The 16,514-nt window shown below is 49.9% G+C and overlaps 1 protein-coding gene across 1 annotated transcript in view; it reads right to left on the bottom strand.

Moving 5' to 3' along the window:
• The window catches only part of RREB1 (ras responsive element binding protein 1), a 174,968-nt gene that overhangs the window by 20,248 nt on the left and 138,206 nt on the right, over nt 1-16,514 (bottom strand). The window contains exons 10-11 of the mRNA XM_038770229.1: nt 11,960-12,149; nt 5,114-8,072 (exon numbers count right to left, since the gene is read on the bottom strand). Of these exons, the coding sequence (XP_038626157.1) occupies nt 5,114-8,072; nt 11,960-12,149 (3,149 nt within the window). The remainder of the gene's footprint in view (nt 1-5,113; nt 8,073-11,959; nt 12,150-16,514) is intronic.

Consider the following 16,514-nt stretch of genomic DNA (forward strand, 5'->3'; position numbering starts at 1 on the left):
TAGCTCAACACCCACTCCCAAACTGCCTTCTCCAACAGAACCCCTATTAAGCCCTTAAGAACGGAATCTCTTCAAATGGAAACAGAGCAAAACTTCAAATTGGCAGCAAACCCACATATTAAATCTGTTACCAAATCCCGTCAGTTTGGCCTTAGCAACATTGCTAAAATTCACCCTTTCCTATCCAAACTGCTATGTTAATCCAAGGATTTATCCTATCCAGCCTTTGATTATTGCAATAGCCTCCTTGTTGGCCTCCCTGCCTCCTGTCTGTCCCCACTCCAGTCCATATTTCACTCTGCCTGCCTGGATCATTTTCCTACAAAACTGTTCAGTCCATGTTTCCCCACTCAAGAACCTCCAGTGGTTGCCCACCCACCTCCACATACAAGAGAAACTCCTATCAACTTTAAAGCACTCAATCACCTTGCCCCCTCCTACCTCTGCTGCTCTCCTACTGCAAACCCAGCTCGCACACTTTGCTCCTCTAACGCCAAACTACTCACTGTACCTCTCTACCTTGTCTATCTCCCAACTGACACCGGCCCAAGTCTTACCTTTGATCTGGAAGTTCCTCCCTCTTCATATCCGACAGATGATCACTCTCCCCACTTTCAAAGCCTTATTAAAAGCCTTCCCCAACAAAGCCCTTATTTCCTCTTCTCCCACTCCCTTCTGTGCCACCCTTGCATTTGGATACTCCTTGAACGAGTTGTCTACACGCGCTGCCTAGAATTCCTCAACAACAACTCTCTCCTCGACCCCCTCCAGTCTGGCTTCCATCCCCTTCATTCCGCGGAAACTGCCCTCTCAAAGGTCACCAATGACCTCCTGCTTGCCAAATCCAACGGCTCATATTCTGTCCTAATCCTCCTCGACCTCTCAGCTGCCTTTGACACTGTGGACCACCCCCTTCTCCTCAACACGCTATCTGACCTTGGCTTCACAGGCTCCGTCCTCTCCTGGTTCTCCTCTTATCTCTCCGGTCGTTCTTTCTCAGTCTCTTTTGCAGGCTCCTCCTCCCCCTCCCATCCTCTTACTGTGGGGGTTCCCCAAGGTTCAGTGCTTGGTCCCCTTCTGTTCTCAATCTACACTCACTCCCTTGGTGACCTCATTCGCTCCCACGGCTTCAACTATCATCTCTACGCTGATGACACCCAGATCTACATCTCTGCCCCTGCTCTCTCCCCCTCCCTCCAGGCTCGCATCTCCTCCTGCCTTCAGGACATCTCCATCTGGATGTCCGCCCGCCACCTAAAGCTCAACATGTCGAAGACTGAGCTTTGTCTTCCTTGTCTTCCCTCCCAAACCTTGTCCTCTCCCTGACTTTCCCATCTCTGTTGATGGCACTACCATCCTTCCCGTCTCACAAGCCCGCAACCTTGGTGTCATCCTCGACTCCGCTCTCTCATTCACCCCTCACATCCAAGCCGTCACCAAAACCTGCCGGTCTCAGCTCCGCAACATTGCCAAGATCCGCCCTTTCCTCTCCATCCAAACTGCTACCCTGCTCATTCAAGCTCTCATCCTATCCCGTCTGGACTACTGCACCAGCCTTCTCTCTGATCTCCCATCCTCGTGTCTCTCTCCACTTCAATCCATACTTCATGCTGCTGCCCGGATTATCTTTGTCCAGAAACGCTCTGGGCATGTTACTCCCCTCCTCAAAAATCTCCAGTGGCTACCAATCAATCTGAGCATCAGGCAGAAACTCCTCACCCTGGGCTTCAAGGCTCTCCATCACCTCGCCCCCTCCTACCTCACCTCCCTTCTCTCCTTCTACTGCCCAGCCCGCAACCTCCGCTCCTCCACCGCTAATCTCCTCACTGTACCTCGTTCTCGCCTGTCCCGCCGTCGACCCCCGGCCCACGTCATCCCCCGGGCCTGGAATGCCCTCCCTCTGACCCTCCGCCAAGCTAGCTCTCTTCCTCCCTTCAAGGCCCTGCTGAGAGCTCACCTCCTCCAGGAGGCCTTCCCAGACTGAGCCCCTTCCCTCCTCTCCCCCTCGTCCCCCTCTCCATCCCCCCATCTTACCTCCTTCCCTTCCCCACAGCACCTGTATATACGCATATATGGTTGTACATATTTATTACTCTATTTATTTATTTATTTATTTATCTTACTTGTACATTTCTATCCTATTTATTTTATTTTGTTGGTATGTTTGGTTCTGTTCTCTGTCTCCCCCTTTTAGACTGTGAGCCCACTGTTGGGTAGGGACTGTCTCTATGTGTTGCCAATTTGTACTTCCCAAGCGCTTAGTACAGTGCTCTGCACATAGTAAGCGCTCAATAAATACGATTGATTGATTGATTGATTGATTTGCACTCTTTATTCGCCCCTCCCTCAGCCACACAGCACTTATGTACATGTCCATAATTTCTTTATTTATATGAATGTCTGTCACCCCCGTCTAGACTGTAAGCTTGTTATGGGCAAGAGAAAGTTCTACCAACTCAGATTGTAGTCTTCCAAGTGCTTAGTATGGTGCTCTCCACACAGCAGGCACTCAATAAATGCGATTCAGTGATTTATTATGGATCAACAGATTAGTTGCTACCAAGTATTCCCACTGGAGAGCATGATATGGACCACTGTTTTTTTAACTTCTTTTCTCCTCTTGATTCCTGGACTTGAGAAACCTTGACACTGAAAAGAAAAATGCCAGAAACCCACTGAAAAATATCTCCTGGTTAGGAAAACATCCTAGAAAGGAAAATTTAATAGTTATACGGGAAGCATGCACACGTCCACACATACCTGCATAGACACACACACACAAACGCACACACGCTGCAGTGTGAGAGGCACCTAACAAAGAGTCAAAAGAAGCGCTACATACTCTGGAAGAGGGCTCTCTTTTTCATTGCTAAGGCCCTAGTGCAACAGAATTCACATCAACTCAAACACTAAATCCTAGCACTTATTTCTATATATATTACCCCAACCTGCCTTTCTTCCCCAATCCCAGTGCGCTTGCTAGGCCATCACTTTCCCTCCTGAATCATCTCTTCACCAGTTTCCCCGTCCTCCTTCCCTCCTCCATTTCTGTCCCATCTTAATTGCTGCTACTGCTTATCTCACTGCCGGGATCAGGTTAATCTCCACCCCAAAACTGGAAGTATAACTACCTACCACCCCAGGGCACAGTAGGCTGAACCTGGCAGTTTCCAACCCTAGCTACCTGTGCTCCTTTCTCACCCGATACCCAGTCACAAGTTCTTCCCCCTCCCCCGGCCCCACCAAGCTGTGGATGAGGAGCGGCAAAAGGCAACCGAGATGGGTGCCCCTGCCGCCACAGCATTTGCCTTCCCTGGGCTCCCAATCCCTGCAGCCACCAGCACCAGCCCAGTCCAGTCCACAGGTGGGTCAGCCGTGGCTCCCGGGGCCATAATGGCAGTCCCAGCCCCTGCTCAAAACCTCTACCGTTGGCTCTGACCTTCAAAGCCCTCCCGCCCCACCCCCAGTCTTGCTATGCCTGAACTTTCCTCCTCTACACATCCGTTCTCCTTCTCTTCTTTAGCGACAATGAGGCTGCCCTATCCCTGAGCTCTTTCCTCCTCTCTCCTGAATCTAAGTCTTTGTGATGTGCCTCACCCCCTAAAAACACCCCCTCCCCTCCTTCAAAGCTCAGACCAAAGCCTGCTGCCCAAATGAAGCCTCCTCCACATGGGCAGAGGCGTTGTGGGCTCGTACTTTTGTCCACGAGATCGGCCCCATTTCCCTACCCTTTCTCTACTGTGCAGCTGTGCATTTTAAATATTCAGTCACATACGCATTTCCTCTCTTGCAAGGCTTGGTCTGATCAGGTTGGTAGGCTCTTCGAGGCCCTCTCCGCTGGGCACACCACACCCCTTTGGTGTTCCCGCACCCCGTGGACACAAGCCCCGTTGACTGCCTGACTGGAACCACATTATTTCTCCAAAGTGGCGGAAGGTTTTGGCACCATGATGACCACCTTTATACTCTGGCTCCCATTCCCATCAGTGTTTTCAAGGAATTAGTCAAAATGGTTCACCTTCAGCTTCTGAACACCAGAAGTAAGTCAAGGGTGGTAGGTTCAAAACCATCAGAAAGAACAGCAGGTGGTGAGCACGTGAAACTCCTTCTGAAGGAAGAGAACCAGTAGTAGGTTCCAGAAGGGTTTGGATAAATTCACAGACGAGTGGAGATCTGAGGATGTGAGATCCCCAATTTCTCACCTCTGTTCAAGACAGAAATGGGGGTGGCTATGCCATTGAACAGACCCCGTACTAACATTCATTTCGCCCTTATTTGATGACTTGGGGACTTTTCTGGATTTTTATCACCTCTACTTATTGTGAAACAGATTTGTTTTCAAAACACCGAATCTCATTGTTCAGGTGTCGGCTCACTGAAATTTTCAAAGAATCATTACATTCTGTTTGCTATAAAAGTAGTTTTACTGTTTCTGATGTGTAGACTATTTATAGATGACCTCAGAGTTTCCCTTCAACAGGTGACTTTTCTTGCTTACAACAAAACATCCATCAGTTGTTCTGGACTGGGTTGTGAATCCTACTCCTTTTTTTTTTTTATTACTACACTGAGTTGATAGAGGACTTCAAATGTTCAGATCTGGGACCTGACTTTTTTTAAAAAAAAAAACAAAACAAAACAAAACAGCAAGGCACAAATCAAGAATTGACCAAAACCAAAATCTGGCATAGAGTATGGGGAACTTGGGCCCCTGTTTCTCAAAACGACCCACGCAACAGTGGTATTATAATTTTAAAGACTACTTCAAAAACTGTTTCCCCCTAAGCTTTTCTGGGTATTTAACTATAAAGAGATATCAATCAATTTCAAAGGGACACACGAAGAGATTCCAATCAGGGTGTAATCACATTCACTTTAGAATAATATGGAACGTTTTTAGCATTTCCAGCTGAGACAAACTTGATGGTACACAAGCTGGAGGGGCCCTCTCTGGGCACCCAACCGGTCCTCTGGAAAGCCAAGGGAGTCGCTGCCTAAAAACTGGCCGTGAAGGCACGGAAGAGGTATGGATGAAGGATTGTAGCTCTACTCCCAACCCTGAGCTCCCCACAGTGATTGCCGGGGATCGGGATAGGAAAGACGAAACACTTACCGGTGTGAGTAAGCATGTGCCGCTGGAGGGAACTGGCCCAAGAAAAGACCCGGGGGCAGAGAGGGCAGGCGACCTTCTGCAGGCAGTTGGTGGAGGGGTTCCGCTTGCCCCTCTGCTTCTGCTTGTCCTCGGGGCCACCCTGGTCGTCATCGCTCATCCCGTTCAGGTCGGCGACAGCTGCGGTGACCGCCTCCTCCTCGATGTGATCATCAGTGTGCTGCAGGAACGGGCTGAACTTATTGGTGTCGGTGCTGGCCAGCATCCTTTCGATGCTGGCAAACTCGCTGCTCGACTCCAAGTCGACACCGCTGCCACTGGCTCTGGGCCGATTCTTGGTCCCTTTCTTCCGCCCCCGCTTCTTAGATGGGCCGGGGAGTACCGCCTCTGGGGAGGCGGCCCCGGGACTGTCTCCAGGGGGAAGAGGGTCCCGGGGCTCTTTCGGGGTGGCTGCGGTGGCGGAAGCCCCCCTGGGCTTGGTGGCCCCAGGCTTCTCCAGCCCTGCAGAGCTTACAGCCAGGCTGAAGCCCAGGTCAGTCGCCTCTGTCTTCAGCAAGGCCGGCGCTGACGACACAGAAGAGATAATCTGGGCAATGGAGGCCAGTGGTGGCAGCTCCTTAGCCACAGGGGGTTTTGGCAGAAGGGGAGGAGGCATCTTGGGCCTCAGGGGGCGCAGCAGGGATGCACTGCTCAGAAGCGCCGGGGAGACGATGGGGACGGTGAGATGTAAAGGGCCCTTCAGGGGCTGGGGCGGGTGCTGAAGAGCAGGGGCTGTGGCGGTCACTGTTACAGGCTTCTCTAGGCTCCCGTTGGCTCCGAAGGTCACAGGCAGGTTGGGGCGCGGTGGCGGACAGCCGTAAGGTGGGTCGCTGCCTCCGGGGCCCTGCTTTGGCTTCCGGGACTCCCCGAGGGCCAGGGGCCCATCCTTGTCGTGACGGAAGCCCTTGGGGATGGACAGATCGATGGGCTCCATCGAGCAGTCGTAGGGGACCAGGGGATAGGGGCTGAGAAAGGAGGCATTTTCCTGCTTCACCTGCACGAGGCTCGGGACCTTGCTCTTCTGCGAGAAGTCTAGTGGTTCGTTGAAGTCTAACGGGAAGTTGCTTGCCGGTTCCAGCTTGATGGAGACGTGAGGTGGTGGGGGGCCTCCGCGCCGGAAGCCGTTCTGGGGCTCGAGGAAGGTAGCCAGGGGCTTGCGGTCCCCGTAGGCGCCTCTACCGCCCCCCTCGTGCAGCATGGAGGAGGAAGCAGAGGAGGAAGAAGAGGAGGAGGAAGAGGAAGAGGACGAGAATGAAGAGGAAGAGGAATAGGAAGAGGACGAGGACGAGGACGAGGACGAGGACGACGAGTCAGGAGGCAGTCCTTCGCGGGGCCTGCCCCCACCGCAGTCCACAGCCAGGACGTAGTTCTCGATCTCGCGCTCCGGCACATGCAAATGCTGCTTGAGGATGTGGTGGACGCAGTTGCGCTTGGCAGAGAAGGCCGTGTTGCACTCCTTGCACTCGAAGGGCTTGTGGCCCTTCTGGCAGGAACCGCTGTGGGTCCGCATATGGATCCGCAGGGCCCGGTAGTGCTTCAGGTCCTCCCCGCAGAGCCGGCACACGGTGTCCGGGGAGCAGAATGCGTCGACCATCTCGGCGGCGTTGCTGGAGACGTATTCGATGTTCTTCTCGATGTCCTTCCGGGTGGCCTTGAGGTGCTTCTTGCGCAGGTGGCGCTCGCAGTTGGCCTTGACGGTGAAAGGGTAGTGGCAGATCTTGCATATGTAGGGCCGCTCCCCACTGTGGGTGCGCAGGTGGCGGATCAGGGCAGCCTTGTCGGCGGCAATGTAGTCACAGATGTTGCACTGGTACGGGGAGATGCCCAGGTGGGAGCGGACGTGGGCCCGGAGGACCCCCGAGAAGGCGAACACCTGGTCGCAGAAGCGGCAGGGGTACAGGACCTTGCGCATGGCCTGGGTCTTCTTGCTGGCCGCCCCGGCAATGATGGCCTTAAGGTCCCCCTCCGTCACCTCCTGCTTGATCTTGGCCTCCATATTCAAGGGCAGCAGAGCCTCGATGATGCTGTCCTGCTCCAGCTGCGTCTTCATCTCGGGCTGCCCCGGGGCCTCGGCGCGTGGCTGAAGGAAGAGCTGCGCGGCCGCGTGGGGCTGGGCCCCCAGCTGGGACTGCAGCAGGGAGTTGGAGGCGGCCTCCGCCGCGTTCTTGATCAGCCTCAGTGGGGGAGGCGGGAGGCCGGGGCTGATACAGCCCGGGGAGGCCTGCTGGGCACTAATCAGGGGCGGCGGGGTGGAGGTCGCCACCACCGTTCGAGGGGTCACCAGGGGCTTTGGCTTCAGTGGGGGCATGTGTTTGAAGATGGACTGCATGGGCACCGAGGGGGCCTTGGAGAGTGGCGGGAGACTGATCTGAGGGGGGACGGTGGAGGCCATCTTCAGGATCTGCTGGATGTCGGCCAGCTCGATGGCTGACTCGCTGGAGATGGGCTTGACGACGATGCTGCTGTCGGGCTGAATGATGAAGCCCTTCTGGAAGGGCTGCAGGGACAGGGGCTTCATCGCCTCCTTGGTTGGTGGCAGAACCGTCAGCGAGTTCCCCAGGCAAGAGGGGTCCAGGGCTGACAGGCTCAGCAGGGCGGGGCCGCCAGGTTCCTGAGGTAGGTGGCTCGTCTGCGCCTCGAGCCGGAGTGCACGGAGGCCATCTGACGTCGCCGACTCCTGCGGGGCAGGCTGAATGTCTTTGGTGGATCGCAGGCCCAAGGACGCCATGAAGACCTTCTGGTTTGGGCTCTCGCCAGCTGGGGGTTTGGGCTGGAGTTTGTGCTTGTCGTGTCCCTGATCTCCGACGTGAGTATGAGTGTGCAGTGTTAGTGCGGAGAGCATGGGGAATGCCTTGTTACAGGTCTCACAGATAAAACGGTGAAATTCACTGATGCATCTTCGCAGATTTGTTTCACACCAGACCTATGGAAAACCCAGTGGACAAAGGGGAGGGAAAACAAGAGAATGTTATAACTCACCAATCTGGTGTTTAAGAACACGCACTTTTCTGCCAACACTGAACTCTTTTCCTCCTTCTGCAAAGAAACAAAACCTCTCTCTCTCTCTCTCTCCCCCCCACCACCCCCCTGCCCCAAATCTATCCTGGCTCTGCCACTCCGTCAGTCACAGAAACCACGGACTTATTTTCCTGGGTCGGACTAAGCAGCATGGCCTGGTGGAAAGAGCGTGGGCCTGGGAATCAGAGGACCTGGGTCCTAATCCCAGCTCTGCCAACTCCTTGTTGTGTGGACTTAGGTAAACTTCTCTGTGCCTCAGTTTCCTCAACTGTAAAATGCGGATTCAGTACCTGTTCTCCCTCCTATTTAGACTGTGAGCCCCATGCAGGACAGGGACTGTGTCTAACCTAGTAGTAATAATAGTAGTAGTAATAATAATAATAGTATTTGTTAAGCGCTTACTATGTGCCAAGCACTGTTCTAAGTGCTAGGTAGATACAAGATAATCAGGTTGTCCTATGGGGGGCTCACAGTCTTAATCCTCATTTTACAGATGAGGAAACTGAGGCCCAGAGAAGTTAAGTGACTTGCCCAAGGTCACACAGCAGACAAGTGACGGAGACGGGATTAGAACCCACGACCTCTGACTCCCAAGCCCATGCTCTTTCCATTAAGCCACACTGTACCTACCCCAGCGCTCAGAACAGTGTACACATTTTAAGAGCTTATAAAATGCCATTAAAAAAAAAAAAAGCCACAGCAATAACTTTGAGACCCCAGAAGAAAGAGGCTTGGAGAAGTACAAGTTACTGTCATGGGAAAGCCATGGTCATGGCTCAACAACTCTTTTAGGGGAACGCCGAACCCTACAGTTTTTCAGTTCTATTTGGTTTCAAGCCAATAAATGCAAATACATCACAACAGCAAACAACTGGTGAGGAGAGGGGCAGTTATAGTGATCCATCAATCAATCCCTGGTACGTATTGAGCACTTACTGTGTGCAGAGCATTGTGCTAGGTGTGCACTACAACAGACTTAGTAGATGTGTTCCATCCTTACAATGCAGGAGACAGACTTTAAAATAGATTAGGGACAGGGGAATTAGTAGAGTATAAGAACAATGACACAGGATTGTGGGGTACAAAGTGCTTAAGGGGCACACAGCCAAGTACAGAGTTAACCCGGGGAGGAGGGCAGATGGGGGAAATAAAAGGCTTGGTCTGGGAAGGCCTTCCGAAGGAGATGTGATTTTAGGAGGGTTTCGAAGGTGTGGAAAATGGTTGACTGTTAGATATGAGGGGAAGGGAGTTCCAGGCCTGAGGGGAGAACGTGGGCAAGGGGTCTGTGGCAAGATAGATGAAATTGAGGTACAAAAGAGTAGGTTGACGTCAGAAGAGCAGAGTGTGTGGGCTGGGCTGTATTAGGACATCGGTGAGGCTAGGTAGGAGAAGAGGTGATTGCATGCTTTAAAGTTAGTGAAAAGGAGTCTCTGTTTGATGTGGAGGTAGATGGGCAACCACTGGAGATTTTTAAGGAAAGGGGAGATGTGGACCAGAAAAATGATCTGGGCAGCAGAGTGAAGTATGGACTGAAGAAGGAAGAGAAGGGGGCAGGGAGGTCAGTGAGGTGGCTGATGCAGTCAGTAGGCAAGGTGGGAAACGATGGGTGTTTGGTTCATTCAGCGACGTGGCAGCATGGATGGAGACGAAAGGGGAGATGCTAGAGCTGCTGCGAAGGTAGAACCAACAGTATTTGGTGACATTGAATGTATGGGCTGAATGAGAGATACGAGAAGCAACGCGGTCTACTGGAAAGAGCGTGGGCCTGGGAGTTAGAGGACCTGGGTTCTAATCCCAGGTCTTCCACTGGTCTCTTGTGTGACCTTGGGCATTTCATTTAACTTCTCTGTGCCTAAATGACCTCATCTGTAAAATGAGGATTAAGCCTGTTAGTCCTGTGGGAAAGGGACTGTGTCCAACCCGATTATCCTCTATCTACCCCAGAGCTTAATGCAGTGCTTGGGACATAGTAAGTGCTTAACAAATACCATTAAAGAAAACAAACGAACAAAAAAAAGAGCAAGAGAGATAATGCCAAGGTTGAGGACAGGGTCAAGTGGAAAGATGAATTCCGTTTGGACAGGTTAAGTTTGAGGGGCCTGCAGGACATACAAATAGAGATGACCGCAAGGCAGAAGGAAATGTGAGACTGCAAAAAAGGGGAGAGGTCAGGGCTGGAGAGGTCGACTTGGGATTCATCTGCCTAGAGATGGTAGTTGAACCCACGGGAGTGACTGAGTTCTCCAAGGAAGTGGGTGTAGACGGAGAATAGATGGGGACTCAGAACTGAACCTTGAGGGACTCCCACAGTTACAGGGTGGGAGGCAGAGGATGAGCCTGTGAAAGAGATTGAGAAGGAGTGGCCAGAGTGATGCGGGGCGGGGGAGACGGGGGCGGGACACAGAGTGTTGGAGGAGTGTGTTAGAAATCTGAAACAGCCGTCATGGGGAATGAGCATGGGAGTCAATTAAGGATGGAAAAGTATTGTCAGGTGGAGGAGAGGGCAGTGGCTGTGACTTGGGACTCTGAGCTGTAAGCGGCCTGAAATTCTGCTCCACTAGCCACAGCACCCTACTGATTTTTGTTTCTATTGTTTTACACTGTTTTACTGTTTCATTGCTCCTTACATGTCTGTCACCAGTCCCTTCTCGCTGCCTCATACTCTGAGGCTGTGAGCCCCTTGAGGGCCAGGGAACATGTCTAATTCCTCCCTGTGCATTCTTTTCCAGTTTTCTGAACACAGTAAATACTACTACTAAAGGTGAGGGGTAGCCCTGTGCAGGTACCACCCCTTGGGGGGGTAAAAAACCCCAAAACATTAAGATTCAATTTCACTTTGAGGACTTAAAAAAAAAAAAAAGAAAGAACACCATGACTAGGCTTCAGGTCAAATTCCATTAAATTCCCTGATTTAAGATTTCTATGAAACACTTCAGACTTGATGAAAATCCAGAGTCTGCAAGATTAGTTTATAAGGAGAAAAAGCAGCGTGGCTCAGTGAAAAGAGCCCGGGCTTGGGAGTCAGAGGTCATGGGTTCAAATCCTGGCTCTACCACTTATCAGCTGTGTGACTTTGGGCAAGTCACTTAACTTCCCTGGGCCTCAGTTCCCTCATCTGTAAAATGGGGATGAAGACTGTGAGCCCCACGTGGGGCAACCTGATTACCTTGTCTACACCCCAGCACTTAGAACAGTGCTTGGCACATAGTAAGCGTTTAACAAATTCCAACATTATTATTAAAAACCTAGTGCAGTCAAATCACGGCAGGCCTCTAAACCAAGGGGCTTTTTTTGCTTTATACTGAGTTCCTCATGGTAAAGATGCAATATAGAAGGTAGAATAACAATAATAATTGTGGTATTTGTTAAGGGTGTACTTTGTGTCAAGCAATGTATCAAGTGCTGGAGTAGATACAAAATCATCAGGTCAGGCACACTCCCTGTTCTATATGGGGCTCACGGTCTATGGGGGAGGGAGAACGGGTTACTTAGTCCCCATTTTCAGAAACTGAGGCACTGACTTGCCCAAGGTCACACAGCAGGCAAGTGGCAGAGCCAAGATTCAAAACCAGGTCCTCTGGCTCCCGGGCCTGTGCTCTTTCCACTGGGCCAGCTACTTCATCATCAATCGTATTTATTGAGCGCTTACTGTGTGCACTGTACTAAGCGCTTACTTCACAGTAATACAGAGCAATCTCGGTGATGTGTTGAAAAAGGGAAATTTGGTGGAGCAAAATCCGATTCCCGAAATAGGCGCGTCCAATTCCGCATTCAGTAGTTAAGCCGGGGTACCTGAGAAATGCGAGGAAACTTCCTGCAGGAGAAGTCGGTGAATCCTAAATCATGGAAGCCAGCAGGAATCGAAGGGTTGTTCTGGATGAAAGGCTTTCCTGTTGGGTCTCGTGGCAGTTGCTTGTGGATAACTGCATTGTGACGCAGCAGTCCTCGGTGGGTACGGAAGGTAATACAGCAAATGTCACACCTGAAAGGGGAGGCAGAAACAAGTTAATATTCCAAGTGAAATTTCTCAAGTCATCCTGGACATTTTGCACCCGTGAATTACTGAAGAACACAAGCTATATTCACTCGGTCATTCAACGGGGTTTACTGAGCACTTACTGTGAGCAAAGCACTGTACTGAGTGCTTGGGACAGTACAATATAACATCAGACATTCCCTGCCCACAACAAGCTCACAGTCTGGGGGGGAAGACGGACATTAATATAAATATAAATATTTTCTTCATACGATCCTAACGAGAGTTTAAGTGCTGTATGTCTAGAAACGTCACCCACCTTTCCTTCTAGAGAATCGCTTTCAACCAGTTTATAGCCAGTAAAACTACGGGAAGCACAAAGAACACAGAGCGTGTAACTCCTCGCTCTGTTTCTCCCAAGCTTAATCTTCTACCTTGCTCGGCTGTCCCACTACTCTCCCCGTGCTCACCCCAAACCTGGAATGCCCTGCCTCCCCAAATCCATTCAACTACAGTCCTCCTCCATATTCTCAGCCACCCGAAAATTCCACTCTCCCAATAATCCTCTTCTCAATTCCCACGGCCCACACTGTATAAATCCACCAGCCTTTCCTCACCTATATTATTCATTTCATCCATCCTCAGCACTCGTGTAGAGATGTTTAGGCAAGGTACCTGAGAAGTTACCTGACAAGTTCAGTTACTTGTATTACTCAAGTTGCCAAACGTTTTCATGTCTGTCTTCTCTAGAACGGAAGCTGCTCGTGGGATGGGAACGAGTCGCTTCTTTTTGTTGTTCTTTCCCACGTGCTTAGTATAGTGCGCCCAGTGGACACTTAATAAACATTATTACTACTACTCACTAGACTGTGTCCAATCTGATTATTTCATATCTACCTCAGCACTTAGTACAGTGCTTGGCACATACTACTACTACTAATAATGGTATTTAAGTGCCTATTACCCCTACCGCTACTACTTGATCACTCCCTACTCCTAGACTGGTACCTGACCTGGGTCTCACCGACACTGAATCCTCCTGCCTCTCCTTCGACTTCTGTAACTGCTCTTTCTCCCTCTCATTCACGGTCTTTTTTGCTGGCTCTTTCTTCACCTCTCAACTCCTAATGGCGGGTACCCCACAAGGTCTTGTTCCAGGACACTAGTTTTCTGCTCTACGCTCACTCTCAGGAGGAACTAATCCACTCACACGAGTTCGCGCTACACCTTTCTGATTGACTCCCAAGTTCACCTCACCAACTCAACTTCTCTCCATCTTTACAGTCTCCTGTTTCCTCCTGCCTCCAGGACATGTCCCTTTGGGTAACTGCACGGGGATCTAAAGTTGACAACCCTGTCTAAAACAGAACTTCCAAATTTCTCTTTCTAATTTCTCCATTTCTGTTGATTCCCTCATCTTCCTTGTCCCAAGAGCTCTCAGCCTCATCTCCTTATTCTCCCATACCCACCCTATTTCACCTGTCAATATATTTGCCAGCTGTTCCTCCGCATTTTTTAGATGCCACCTCTTCCTTTCCACTTTAAATGGCCACCACCCAGCAGCGGGTTTGCAGTGAGTGGGAGCGGGGGGGGGAGCCGAAGACTGCTGGCTATGGTGCCAGATTGTTTCCACTGGCGCTGGGGCAGGCGGCAAAACCTGCTCCAGCTCACCCAGCAACCCAGGAGGACAGTGAGGATGACAGGAACCCCACGGGTCCCCAGGCCTGGCTGGGGCCATGTCTAGCCAACAGAGGCAGGGAGAGAGCTGTCATCTTGGCTCAACCTCTAGCTCCATGTGAGGGCAGGGGGAGAAACAACATTCCTACCCATAACGTGGGGATGAAGCGAACAGTCTGGTTCGTGGAGCCACAACCCCCTTGCAGTGGGGGCTTAAGAGTCCCACAAAGCTCAGGAAATTGAGAATTGAATTATGCACTCACTGAAAGCCCATCTTAAAATTAGGCTTGAGACCGGTTCTTCTTGTTTCCTTCCTAAGAAACTCTGTAACCAGCTTTAATCATGGATTTTCATGAAAAAAAAATGAACTCCCCCTTTGCAATTTACAACATGCCGTGCATCCTCACTGTATTAAACTGCATAATGATAAATGCATGACAGAAAAGACCATGGGGGTGGGGAGCATCACCTAGTGGGAAGCAGAGAGGATTGGGAGACAAGAGTCCTTTCCAGACCAGTGCTCTCCCCTTCTTGAAATCCCATCGACAGGAAGTCTTTCCCAGTTCACTTCTTTTCTCCTCACTCCATTTCCCCCCCAGCTACCACTTCAGCACTTCCCTGCCACCCTTACAAGCCCATGCCAAAGCATTTATGTACCTATCTTTATGTTCTATTACTTGCTCCGATCTGTACCTTATTTTTGTGTCTGTTTCTCCCACTAGACTGTTTATCCAAACTCTAACCTCACCCTCTCGGCTATAAGGTCATTATGGGCTGGGAATGTATCTACCTACTCTGTTGGATTAGACTCTTCCAAGCACTTAACAGTGCTCTGCACCCAAGTGCTCGATACATACCATTAATTGATTCTACTGCACCTTCCCAAATACTTAGTACAGTGCTCTGCCCACGACAGATGTTCAATAAATGCTACTTATTGACCCAGATTCTAGTCAGTCCCAGCTCCACCTGATGTGTGACCCTGGGGAAGTCCTTCTTAGAAAGTTCTAATGCTGCTTCAGTTTCCTCATCTGTAAAATGGGGGCATAATACCTGTTCTCTCCTTCCCTCTTAGATGGTTAGTCCTGTGGGGGGCTGGGATGGGAACTGTGGCTTTCGGTCAGCTTGCATCTAACCCAGTGCTCTGCACATAGTAAGTGATTAATAAATACCACCATTAATAGTAATTGCTCAGTGAATGAATGAATGAATATTACCATTTTAAAAATCACAGAAAAACAAAAACTCAAAACCTCACCTCCTCTAGAATTTTTCCAAAGACTGTATTCAGGTTTAGGAAATAATTAATTAATTATTATAGAAGAAACGTGGCTTAGTGGAAAGAGCACGGGCTTGGGAGTCAGCGGTCATGGGTTCTAATCCCGGATCTGCCACTTATCAGCTGTGTGACTCTGGGCAAGTCACTTAACTTCTCTGTGCCTCAGTTACCTCATCTGTAAAATGGGGATTAAGACTGAGAGCCCCACTTGGGACAACCTGATTACCTTATATCTACCCCCATGTTTAGAACAGTGCTTGGCACATAGTAAGTGCTTAACAAACACCATTATTACTATTATTACTAATAATAATTGGGTCACATTAATTCATTAGTTAATTAGCTATGTAGAAATCTGGCAAGATCAGGAAATCTGAAACTTGCCGCGTCCTTATCCATTTTCAAATAAAAAATTTCTTGATTACTTTTAGGGCGATCACTTTTCATTTTTCTCTATTATATTTCCTCTCACCTACCCATCCAGATTCCCCCACCCCAAAAGCGTAAGGGATGAAGACAGACAAAAGGAAGGTGACTGGTTTGCACAATCCCCAGAATCTTTTGGGTACTGGGGAGTGGAGAACACTGATTTACAACCGACAGTTTATTCTCTGCTTCAGATTGTTCTCTGGAAGTGAGGCGATAACAAAATCACCCATGAAGTAGCTCAACTCATTTTCATTTTAATGCTGAGTGAAATAAGTGTGAAGTATGTGCAATACTGCTTTTCTTATCATTGTGTGGTAGGTCAGAGCATAATACTGTGCTGCTACTAGCTATATCTCTATTAATAAGTCACATAAGTACCTTCATAATTCTTGTCAGCATTCAATTAATTTGGAAGAATGGATACCTGAGAGCTATTCTGAAAGTAATCATTTTCCTATGGGAGCTGATTCTGATTTAGGCCCCTGAATACAATGACGACCTTTGGGCCAAGTACAAGATCCGAATGAACCAAAGTGGCTTAAAGATGAGAAGACAGCGGTGCCCGCTCCATAGGTGTGGCGGCCCAGCCGGAGGTTTGATCTGGACATCCACACTTGCTCACCCCATGTCTCTATGAGTCCTTGAGTATCCAATAGGGGCTAAAAATGTCCAAAACGGTGGCTTTTTGGCCTTTTAGCTTGTTGAAACCTGTCCCATCAATAACAGATTATTCTTCAACACTAGAGTATATAAAATCGATTTGCACATAATTGAATTCAGATTTGAAGGGGAGGGAACAAGGGTGGGAGGCAGGGGAGTCGAAAAAAAGCAAGAAGCTCGGGAGTAATGAAGTCTCAAAGCTGTGTCGTAACGCGAAAAGATCTTAAAAGTGGGAAGGGGAGAGCTGGCAGAGTGTCTTGATGCCAGTGAGCAGGGATTTCTGCTTGATGTGGAGAGGAATGGATATGTTTTGGAGACTTTTGAGT

The sequence above is a fragment of the Tachyglossus aculeatus genome, chromosome X3 (genome assembly GCF_015852505.1).
Source record: "Tachyglossus aculeatus isolate mTacAcu1 chromosome X3, mTacAcu1.pri, whole genome shotgun sequence".
NCBI lineage: Eukaryota > Metazoa > Chordata > Mammalia > Monotremata > Tachyglossidae > Tachyglossus > Tachyglossus aculeatus.